The sequence below is a fragment of the Cynocephalus volans genome, chromosome 3, assembly GCF_027409185.1.
Source record: "Cynocephalus volans isolate mCynVol1 chromosome 3, mCynVol1.pri, whole genome shotgun sequence".
In the NCBI taxonomy this organism is placed as follows: domain Eukaryota; kingdom Metazoa; phylum Chordata; class Mammalia; order Dermoptera; family Cynocephalidae; genus Cynocephalus; species Cynocephalus volans.
In genome coordinates, this window is record NC_084462.1 from 95,979,550 (window position 1) to 95,992,114 (window position 12,565).

A 12,565-nucleotide genomic window follows, 5' to 3' on the forward strand; every position below is an offset into this window, starting at 1 on the left:
TTGGAACACACATTCAATTATGAAAGCATAGGTTTTCATATTTAAGTAGTATAATGGAGGTTAATCATATGGTACAACATATTAACACTGAAATGACAATTTCCATTATCTGAAGCATTTAATCAATATTTTAAATTAAATTGATGAGAACTTCATTGTTTTGATAATAGAATTTTTTCATATAAAGTGCCAATAAATATCAAAGCCAGTCTTTGCTAGTTTATTTTAATGTGCTAGGGCCAGGCTGGTTTATCTGCAAGGTTGCATGCTAACTTTTGGTTGAGGGTGGTGGGTACATACACACTACCTCCTTTTTATTCTCTAAAACTCCCTGAAATGTCAGCAAAAGTATACACATGGGAATCTATCCACAACATAAACAATAAAGGTAGGAGAAGTGTACTAGCAGACAGTGGATTTTGACAAACTCTAGAGTTCACAAAGCAGATGTGAATGTAATGACAAGTAAGTTGGAATAGAAGGTCCATGAAAAAGCTCAGCAGAATTGAGAGCCATTCTGCCCTGCAGTCTTACTGAAGCACCACACTCAGAGTTGCCAGTAAGGGAAGCAGTATTCAGAGTAAATAAAGGATCTTTTAAAGAATGAGCCAGCTGCCCACTGCTGCCAGTGCCCATCCCAAGACTATAAAATCATTTGTCCCAACAAAGAACTGCTATGAAAAGAAACTGAAAGATCTACCTGGGCAGGACTTCAACCAAGTGTGGGAGGTTAGCCCCCCAGTAACACTAATACGGACAAAAAAGTACCAGTAAGGTTCTAGTAAGTAATATAATAAACATTTTGATAAATTTTTGCATCTGTAAAATGAACATAAGCTACTATGATACAGAAGAACAAGAGTCAGAGAACAAGAAAGTTTCTTAAAATTATAAATATAATTGGAGGGCCGGCCCGTGGCTCACTTGGGAGAGTGTGGTGCTGATAACACCAAGGCCACGGGTTCGGATCCCATATACGGATGGCTGATTGGCTCACTGGGTGAGTGTGGTGCTGACAACACCAAGTCAAGGGTTAAGATCCCCCCACTGGTCATCTTTTATTTAAAAAAAAAAAAAAAAAAAAAAAAAATATATATATATATATATATATAAATTGGAGACTAAAAGGTTCATTAAATGGACTCAAAAATAGGGCTGGTTGGTTAGCTCACTTGATTAGAGCCTGGTGCTGATAACACCAAGGTCAGGGGTTCAGATCCCCATGATGGCCACCTGCCTAAAAAAAGGGACTCAAAAATAAACTCAAGGTAAGCTTCCCGAAAGTAAATGAAAAATCAAAAAGCCAGGAAAAAAAAAGACAATAGTTGAGTCACAGTGGTCCAATAGCCAACTGACAAAAATGCCATAAAGAACAAATAAAAAAGGAGAGGGGAGGAAATAACCAAAAAAAAAAAAAAAAAAAAAAAAAGAAGAAGAAGAAGAAGAATAAACCTTCCCAGCTAATGGACCTATTTTTAATCAGAGAAGATTCACCTAATGCTGAGCAATGAATAATGAAAAATTGTACCACAAAAAGGCATAACTTGGTGAACTTTCAGAACATTAAGAGGAGATATTTGAAGCTTTCAGAGAGGAAAAAAAAAGATTACCTACAAAATGAATGAGAATTAGATTGGTATCATGCTTCTCATCTGTGAAACTCCATTCTGGAACAACTGATAACACTGGGTGCACAAAGCAAGAGCTTGTCCAAGATATTGAAATCAACTGTACTCTGGATAAAGTCAAACAAGAAAATGAACCTCAAAAGTACTGAGTATTTGAGCAGACAAATGGCAACAATTCAGGACACAATCTCCTAAAATTTATGGATAATCTCCCCCCTCCCCCACTCTTTTATTTTTATTTTTTTGGCAGCTGGCGGGTATGGAGATCCGAGACCTTATGTTATAACACTGTGCTCTAACCAACTGAGCTAACTGCCAGCCTTTGTTCTTTTTTTTGTCTTTTTAAAATTTGGGGGTTTCTTTTCCCTCTTCCAGGTAATCTTTTTAAAAGTGACATACAATAACACAACCAACTAGAAATTTACACTAAAAATTTCCTTACAGGGCTTAGCTGACTTCAGGATTTCTTAAAGGACTCAGCTGCCTTTTTAGAAAGACCAATTTCAATGGCAATGGTACAAATATCTCACCTAAAATAATAACAACTGAAGAAAGTAAGACTTATAAGCTTATAGTATATATTTATATTCTATGAAATACCAATCTGAAGAGATGGTCCATGTAAAAGGGAGTCTACAGGGAAACAGCAAATCAATTTGGCAAACACTGTCTACAATATTCCCCTCTTGGAGATTCTCAATTCACCTGAGTATATTAAAGATGTGGTGAACTCCTGAAATAAAGAAAGTTATTTAACCTTGTTTACCAAGCTGTTCACAAATTTTAGTCAATAACTTTTTTCTTTCTTTTTTTAACACAACCCGATCGATAGATCAAGAAACTACTGTTCCATAAATTATACTTTGGAATGAATCTTCTGAAAGCACTTTGAAGAAGCTCTATTCTAACCAAAGCCTCCCACAAGCTCTGCTTTACGCTCCCACTGGGACTGATTACAACAAAGGAATGCAGAATGCCACAGACAGTATACTCTAGCCTCTCTAACTCTGCACAATTTGGCTTCAGGCCCCATACACAAAGCACGTTGGAAGAGGAAAGTAAAAAATGCATAGAAGGAAAAATATTTCTCTTAATAACTGCAATTGCCTTCTTAAGAAGGTGGAGCTCTGTTCCAAGTAACAAAAGATTAGAAGCCACTTGTATTCAGCTGAGCATCCTAATGTGTTCTGGAAAGGTCAAGACAAGCCTTGAAGTAAGTTTTGCAATAAAGACTGGAGAGAGCTTGGGCCGAGCCCGTGGCGCACTTGGTAGAGTGCTGCGCTGGCAGTGCGGCGACGCTCCCGCCGCGGGTTCGGATCCTATATAGGACTGACCGGTGCACTCACTGGCTGAGTGCCGGTCACGAAAAAACGACAAAAAAAAAAAAAAAAAAAAAAAAAAAAAAAAAAAAGACTGGAGAGAGCTGAATCACTCTACTACAGAAGAGTCTAAAGTTCGCCAGCTTATCTCTAGGACTGGAAGGGGTAGAGGAGTAGGTAGGGTGGGAGAAAGGGGAAGATACTCTAACCAGATGTCCGCAGGCTAAGATGGCTACTGTCAGGAAGCACAAGCCAGTATGAAACCCCTGATAGTGGGTGGGTCCAACAGAAAGAGTTACATAAAATGTCCTAGTTGTTTACTATGTGGCACATTATATGGTACAATGGAACGATTTCTTCTTGTATTCAAGGTGGTTTGGTTTGCTGCTTCCATTTTTTATTCTTGTTGTTTGGTTGGTTGGTTGTTTTGGCAGCTGGGATCCAAACTTTTGACCTTGGTGTTACAAGATGGCGCTGCTTCCATATTTTAGTCCATGATAGAGATCAGAGAACATATTTAAGACCTAGGGCTTTGTGAAGCTGAGTACAAAAAAACTGGTTAGATTCAGGTGACCATGCCAAAAATTACCCCATCACTTCCTACCACCTCTTCCTCCATCAAGAATTTGAAGAAAACAGCACTGAGAGCAGTATCTAGCACACCATAAATACTCAATAAATACCTACCAAATGAGCAAGTTGGTCAAAATGGTGTTTTAGGGGTTGAACAAATTTTACCTAGATTTTAAGAAGCAAGTGACACTAGCTGACACCTGGAAAGGTTTTTTTTTTTTTTTTGGCAGCTGTCTGGTATGGGGATTTGAATCTGTGACCTTGGTGTTATAAGGCTGCTCTCAAACCAACTGAACTAACTGGCCAGCCCCTGGAAAGTTTTCAACCTTTCTAAGGACAAACAGCTCATTTTACAAAAGCTTTTCCATTGTGTTCCAGCAAACAGTGAAAGTGATAAAAACACACATTTACAAATCACCCACTTTCTATGAAGAAAAAAAGGAGTTAGAAATAATATAAATTCTATATCTTCACTTGGTGGTTAAACCTGAATTTGTGAGGAAGATGTAAACCCTTTAATGATTTAAGAAATCCTTTAAGTATTGGAGCTAAAAGAAAAAAAAAAAAAGAATAGAAATTTCTAGTCTGATTATTTTTCAAGTGCAAATTCACATAATTAGAATAATTTCTTCAACAAATGATGTTGGAAAACTGGATATCCACATGCAAAAAAAGTGAAGCTGGACTCTTACCTCATACTATACACAACAAATAACTCAAAATAAATGAAAGATCTAAATATAAGAGCTAAAACTATAAAGCTCTTAGAAGAAAACACAGGGATAAGTCTTCAGGACCTCAGATTTGGCAATGGTTTCTTAGATATCACACAAAGCACAAGCACCAGAAGGAAATTTAAAGAAATCGGACTTCATCAAAACTAAAAACTTTGGGGCTTCACAGGATACTATATAAAGAGAGTGAAAAGACAATCCACAGAATATGAGAAAATATTCGCAAATCAAATAACTGATAAGGGTCTAGCATCCAGAATATATAAAGAACTCTTATAACTCAACAACAAAAAGACACACACAACAAATTTTAAAGTGAACAAAGGATTTGAATAGGCATTTCTCCAAAGAAGATATCCAAATGGCTAACAGGCACATGAAAAGATGCTCAACATCATTAGCCACTAGGGAAATGCAAATCAAAATCACAATCATATACCACTTCACACTTACTAGGATGGCTAGAATCAAAAGACAGGTAGTAAGTATTGGTGAGAATGTGGAGAAATTGGGCCCTCATACATTGCTGGTAGAAATGTAAAGTGGTACAGCCACTGTGGAAAACAGTTTGCTGGTTCCTTGATAAGTTAAGCATAGAATTACCATATAACCCACAATTCTACTCCTAGGTATACGCACAAGAGAAATTATGTCCACACAAATGTTCAAAGCAGCATTATTCATAATAGCCAAAAGACATGAACTCAAATGTCCATCAACTGATGAACAGATAAACAAAATGTGGTATATTATCCATAAAATGAAATATTATTCAGCCATAAAAAGGAATAGGGCTGGCTGGTTAGCTCATTTGGTTAGAGCACAGTGCTGATAACACCAAGGTCAAGGGTTCAGATCCCCATACTGGCCAGGCACCAAAAAATAAAATAAAACAAAATAAAATGAAATAAATAAATAAAAATAAAAAGGAATGAAGTATTGATATATGCCATAACATAGATGAACCTTGAAAACATCATGTCAAGTGAAAACTGGTCACAATAAGGCCACATACTATATGATTCCATTTATATGAAATGTCCAAAGAGAAACAGAAAGTAGGTTAGTAGTTGCCAGGAGTTCAGGGCAGGGGAGAATAGGAAGTGACTGCTTAATAGGTATGGGGTTTTCATTTGGGGTGACGAAAATGTTACAGAACTGGATAGTGATGGTTGCACAACATTGTGAATGTACCTAATGCCATTGAGTTATGATTTTAAAAAAGAAGGAAAAAAAGCACCTAGCATGGTCTTTGCACATGGTAGGCATCCATAGTCATTGACTTTAATGTTGGTGCAGCATGATTTTTTTTTTTTTAAAGATGACTGGTAAGGGGATCTTAACCCTTGACTTGGTGCTGTCAGCACCACACTTTCCCAAGTGAGCGAACCGGCCATCCCTATATAGGGATCCGAACCCGTGGCCTTGGTGTTATCAACACCACACTCTCCCAAGTGAGCCCTAGGCCAGCCCTTGCAGCATGATTTTAACTGATCTCAGCTTCCAGTGATGGCAGATTTTTGCCCTGAACAAATACAGCCCTATGGATTTACTAGCATTCTCTAGCTCTTCTCCCTGAGAATTACATCCAAAAGCTTATTAACTGTATTCCTTCCCCCTTTATGCCACATCCTACACCTTGCTAGAAGCCTTCCAAAGAAGTCCTAAACCACTTCACACCAGCCACCAAGAAAGCTAACAACTTCATTACATGCCAGTCAATCAAAGCTAAAGAACAACAGTATAGCAAAGGTTGCTATAGAGAGTTAGGGTAGGAGGTGGTAATAAGGAGATTATTTCATTTGACTATGATAAGATAATTACAAACATGAAATGATACAGTATTATGTGATTCTGAGATCATATACTTACTCTAGACCAGGGTTTCTTAACTTCAGCATTTTTGACACTCAGAATAACTTTTTTTTTTTTTGACTGGTAAGGGATCGCAACCCTTGGCACAGTGTGTTGCACTCAGCCAGTGAGTGCACCAGCCATCCCTATATAGGATCTGAACCCGCGGCCTCAGCACTACCAGAACCGCACTCTCCTGAGTGAGCCATGGGGCCGGCCCAGAATGACTTTTTGTCATAGGGGTTGTCCTGCACGTTGTAGGATGTTTAGCAGCATTTCTGGCCTCTACTTACTAGATGCCAGAAACAGTCTCCAGTCATGCTAATCAAAAATGTCTTCCTCCAGCCATTCTACCTCTGGGTGGCAAAATGGCCCTTAGATGAGAACCACTGCTCTAAACTAAAATACTGAACATTTTGTCTAACATTAATATACATAAAGTGATGCACCCTGGAGTTTTCCCGGTTGGGCTGCAAGATAGAGAAGGACAAAACAGCCTAGACCACCTGGGACTGCTATGGGAAAAGGCTGTGAGAAAATGCAAGCACAGATTGAAATCTCAAAAGTACATTCCTAGGACCACAACAATAGCCACCTAAACTAAGGGTAGTTGGAATAAAGTACCTAATGATAAATTTAATGTCATTGTTCTGCTTATTTAATTCTCTTGTGGATCAGCAATGCTCAAAGACCAGTGAAAAAATGGTCCCTGCCCTATGCATGCTAGATGCCTATCATGTCTGTCCTTGGGATAAAGGGAGCTATTCAGACATTGCCAGAGTTTCTGGTTTCTGTGGGGAAAATAAAGGAACTTCCTACCTGAGAGTCCCGTTCTCTCCTTTGTCCAGGCTGGTGAACCGGCTGTAGAGGCGAGTGATCTGACTGTGGGAAACTTAAGAACACAAAGTTAGTCTCAACTGAGGAAACAGCCCTCCACTTACACTGACCCTGCAGCCCACCATCAAATGAATAAGATGGGGAGATGCTGCAATTCTAAGTCAAAGCAGAAAGTTTAAATGCTAACGAATGAAAGGAGTTAGAAAATAAACTAAATCAAGAGCAATCAAAATGGACTCTTAGGAATGAAGTATAGGCTTAATTAAGACTGTGTTAATGTCAGATGGTTAAGATTTAACAAAACACAGCCATATTTAGTTTAAAAGAAACTTGTGAAACTTTCACATTTTAATGCCTTGACTTAGAGATTATGAAAATGCATGCTTTGATTAAAAAGACATACCTATTAATCAATTTGGTGTCTCTGTCTGGCACTGCTAGGTAGGTAACTTGTGCTGAATTAAAGACTGGGGCATATCAAACTGATTCTGTTTTTAAAATCTGGTCTACTCCTGCACCATTAGAGGCTTTATCTTTTCCCTCAGGACAGACCTACGGGTAAAAGATCACCACAGCCTTGGATCAGCCTCTTTTGTGACTGCATGAGCTCTGCTGTGTTCCCAGGATAGGAACTGGCTCCAAGGAAGCAAATTAGGCAATGTGTAAGATGGTCATGCTGTCATCAGCTAACATCTACCAGAAAGCTATTTTGCTCCTTATTTTGGATTAGCCCCATAAACTCTGGCACAAGTTGACAATTAAAATGAGATAATAACTGCAGGTACACAATAAAACTTTGAAAATGCAAAAATCCATTTCTGGGAAACAGTTTAGTCTCCTGGAAGATTGGAGGTAAGAGGGAAATAAAAAAAACCCCCGAGAGTTGTCACATGAGAAAAGACAACAGCCAAAAAGAGTGTGACAAGTGCAGACTTTGTCCTAGGCTGTACTTTCAGGGGTTTAAAGGGGTGGCTGAAGTAATTCTGATCATGAAACAAAAATTTACTTGCGGTGTTAGGAACAATGGAACAAAGTAAACAGGGGCAAGCGGGAGAAGGAGGAAGTGAGTGGCCCAGAGCTGGGACGAGAGGACACACTAGGTGTGGCTGTAGATTGTTCAGCATTAGGTTTTACCCTCAAAGTTGGGCTCTGTTCTATACCAGGGCTCTAAGGTGAGCAAAGAGCAGAGAAGAGGGCAGAATCACTCCCATCCAGGGCAGAGCCAGCAGGGGTCCTGCCACTAAGGAAGCAGTTGTGGACCATTATGCCAGCCAGGCAGGTGTGACTAGCTCACTGTAAAGAGTACACACATGTGAAGGTCAGGTACACAGATTCTAATTCCATTCACAGCACCACCACTTACCAGTGAGGAATAAATAAATTGGGCTATGGGGTGAACTACTGGAGTCAATGAAAGGAAAGTGCTTGGCAAAATGCCTGGCACAAGGGAAGCACTCCAGGTTACCTATTATCATTATCCTCCCTACATTGTAAGCCTGAAGGGACCGTTTTACTGCTCTACTAATTACTCTCTACTTTCCTCCTGACTCTACCAGTCACAACCGTTTCTTTAAGAATCTGACCAGTTTACCCTGGTTCTGGCCTCGGGCCTTAAAGGCTCTTGTACTAAAGTTCCCTTTAGTTTAGCAAAAGTCAGTCAGTTAAAGAATTACTAAATTTCCCAAAAGATTTTTTTAAAAACAAAATTCATTCATAATGCCAACACTGCTGTTTTCATTTCTTTATATACCATCTAACATCAGTCGCTTGTATACTTTACATAGTTATAATAAAAATACAAAAAAAGAATATAAAGAAAACAATTTAAAAAACAAAAACCAAAAAAATACAGTTATAATACCTCACTTTTCATTTAGTAATTCATAATTTTTATATATTACTTTGGAGTCCTTTTTAATAACAGCATATTTAGTCCACGGGATCAGTTTTTAGTGTTTAGAGTGTTATACATTTCAGATTACTTTTTAAAAAGTAGGTAGAAAGTCAAATTGTACAAGAGTACTTCAGAAAGTCTGTGTAAAGATTTGTATTTTAATTCTATTTTTCCACAGACTTTTTGAAGTACCCTTGTATTTCCTTTTACAGTAATTCTTTTTTTTTGAGAAAATGATCCATGTACATGGTAAAAATGTAAATGGTTCAAAAGAGCACACAATGAAAAGTCTCCCCAACACCCCAATTCCCTAGTCTCCCACAGTACCAGTTTCTTGTGAATCCTTCTAGAAATTCCCTATGCATATATATGTTATATAAGCAATTTATACAATTTTACAGATTTATACAATTTTAAGATTGAAACGAATGTTATTATCTAGTCCTCCCCCTTCATTTAACAAAGGAGCCATTACACATCTTTCTAATCTAGATCATCATCTGAAAAAGCTAGGCACTGAAACCTCTTAGAGTAGGATTTTTTAAACTCCCTCAGTAAGTACTGGTATGGCATTACACCTCACATTTCAGACAAAAAGATCATTTTATGGCCGCTTGAATTCATAATTTACCAATATGTTAAAAATAGATATGTAAATAAGTAGGCAAAACAATCATAAAACTGCTATCTTCCAGAACAGACTAAGTTATAGGGAAATCAATGGAGAAATGTGAAACCAAATGTCAATTTTTAGCATTACTCAATATGGTCATATCTGAATCTATCTCCCAAATGACATAACTAATGTTATAATGATATCATTACAAAGAGTTTTTTTAACAAAAAGAAGAATGAGAGAAAGCTTTAATCTAGGTGCTAAATCCACTGTGACAAAGAATATAAAGCAACCTGTAAGGTATAGAGCTCAGAACCCCAATCCACTTATAAAGGAGCTACACAATCCACATGCAGAAAAGTATGGAACTACCACAAATGAAGGCAGGACATGTTTCCAGTAAACTATTTTCATGAAAGGCACTAAGTTAGCCACACAGGTGCCCCAAACCTGTACCATTCGTGGCAACCCAAAGGAAGTCTCAGGAGTTGACAGTTACTCTCAGAAAAGGCTGTGCATTTGGATGTGTTTTCAACAAAGTTATATTTTTTCTCCTCTGGTGGGCAAATAATTATTTTAAATTGTTGAAAGTTTATTTAAAAGACCCTGCTAACCTTCCTGACTACAAACCTTTGTGACTATCACCACTGCATAGTGCTCAGAGGAGGAAGGTGTTTCAGAAAGTACCAAAGCACCAAGCAGGAATGGCAGAGAGAATAAAACCAAAAAGGGAGTAAGAAAAAAGTTATTTTGCCCTTGCCTTTGTCTTAATGCAGAAGAACAGATAACCTAGGTAAAGCATACATATGCAGCCAAAAGTAGCTCTACATAAAAGATCGCAAAATTGAAGCCTGTACCCCTAACCATTCCTCCTAAATACTCTCTACTTCCAACATTTTCCTTCACATGAGGACTTCAAAATCTGACCTACTCTCTTAGGGATTAAAAGAGACTTAAAAGACATTATATGAAATAAATAAAACCTACCTTCTTATAATTGGGAAAATTTGAATATGGTCTGAATGGTAGATAAAATTATTGTTAACTTTCTTAGGTGTGGTAATAGTGCTGTGGTTATATAGGAAAAATCCTTATTCTCAGGAGATACATGCAAAAGTATTTAGAGGTGAAGAGTTCCGTACCTGCCACCTTCTAATGGTTCATCAAAAAATGTATATAAATGGATAAAGTAAACACAATAAAATGTTAACAACTTTTGGATTAAGGTGGAATGTGTGAGCGTCCACTTTTAACTTTTCTGTATATTTGAAAGTTTTCATCATAAAAAACTGGGGGGAGAAATCTATACTCTTGAATCTGATAAATCCAGTTCACAATAAGTTTGCCTTCTCAGTACAACCTAAGTTATCCATTCCTTCTCTCCCATAATAGTGTTTGATGTGTGTAATGCTTTTATCACTATTTTGTGATATAACATTTCATACTTTTTCTTTCCCCTTAAAAGCAGAGAACTTAACATACATCTGCAGCTGCTCCTGGGGTCAATTGTCTTGTAAATGAGTAAACCTCTGAATACTCTATGCTATGGAACACTTCCCCTACCAAAAAAATGTTCACAGGATCTCATTTCCTAGAGCCCTGTTCTCTAATATGACAAGTGGCTGCTTCCTAACCTTTTCTGACAACAAATAAGAATAAAACTTTGAACTAGAACTAGAAATTATAGAGCTTTACAAATTACTTAACTACCACGTTTAGTTAGTTTGGGGTTATCTGTGTACTTCCATTTCAATAGAAGGCAGAAGACAGAGCAAGGTTTTCTGTAGTGACAGAACCTTCAGGCACTATGGCATGGCAGGTGAGGGCTAAAGGGGTCCTACATGCGGAGGCAGTAGCAGCCTGAAGTCGAACTTCCACTTACATTCTAGCTCTGGAAATTGCTTTCAAGCAATTGCCTTTGCCCAACTTGTGCTCTTTGTTGGAACTATAAAGAAACCACACTAGCTCTATCATCACTACACCCTTTCAAACAAACAAAGCCTTACCAGCCTGTACAACTTACTTCCTCAACCTGTTCAATACTCTCCCCACACCACATGACACACACCAGAAGGCAGAGACCAAAAATAAATCAATCTGCATGTATTACTGCTCAGCTGGCCCTGAATTGTTTCTCATAGATAAGGCTTTAAGTAATTCATAGCCAGATTATTGCTAATAAGGGGAAACTAAGGGTGGAGATTATAGAAACTCCCAAGACATTTGTGACCTTCTCCCAATTACGTCTTTTACTCAAATGAGCTTTAATTTATGGAAATACAGAAGTAGAACAAAGACAATACGGCAAATGTTTTATGGCAAACACAAACTGTTTCTTAGACAATGTTTCTTAAACTGTTAGAAACATCAGGATTTCCACTCCTTTAGATGTTTTATTTCCTTAGAATTGTCAAAACAACATCTGTACTTGATTCCTAATCCAATGCCCACTGAAAATAGGAAAAATATGAAATGCCGTCACCTTCCCAGTTATATAGTCCTACGCCCAGTTTTTAACAACTAGCAGATGGAATTTTCCCAATAAAATGATTATCTATGATTCAAAATAATAGCTAATACTTACATGGCACTTATTATACCAGACAGTATTCTAAGTAGTTTACATAATTTATCTTAATCTTCACAAGAATCCTACAATATAGGTACTATTGTTATTCTAATTTTACAGATGATGAAACTAAGACTCACAGATAATTCTTTTTTTTTCCCTCAGTCAAGTCATCACAAGTAATTCTTACCTAGAATTACTTTTTCAAACACTTAGTGGTTGAATTTCAAATACAGGCTAAACTAGTCATATATAATCTGTAATCAATTTAAATTTACAAAAAAATATGCTTAAATATACAATAATCATCAATTCTAGTGCTAAGCTTTCATATTGAATATAAAGTTAGTTTCCCTCAATCATGCTATATTTTCTCACTGGCTAAGGGAGTAGCAAAATGTCTTATAATAGTTCTTAAAGTGTTTCTTACTGATAATTCCCCAAATTCTTCCTCATGGAACAAGACGTAGATGAAAATAGGGCAAATCCCACCTCTCTACCCCGCCCTCCACATATCTGTTCTTATTCTTCAAAATCTTCC

General features: G+C 37.5%; 1 protein-coding gene across 1 annotated transcript in view; it reads right to left on the bottom strand.

Annotated features, from left to right (window-relative positions):
- CHP1 (calcineurin like EF-hand protein 1) overlaps positions 1-12,565 on the bottom strand; it is a 44,702-nt gene that overhangs the window by 29,667 nt on the left and 2,470 nt on the right. The window contains exon 2 of the mRNA XM_063090290.1: positions 6,928-7,000. Coding sequence (XP_062946360.1) covers positions 6,928-7,000 — 73 coding nt within the window. The remainder of the gene's footprint in view (positions 1-6,927; positions 7,001-12,565) is intronic.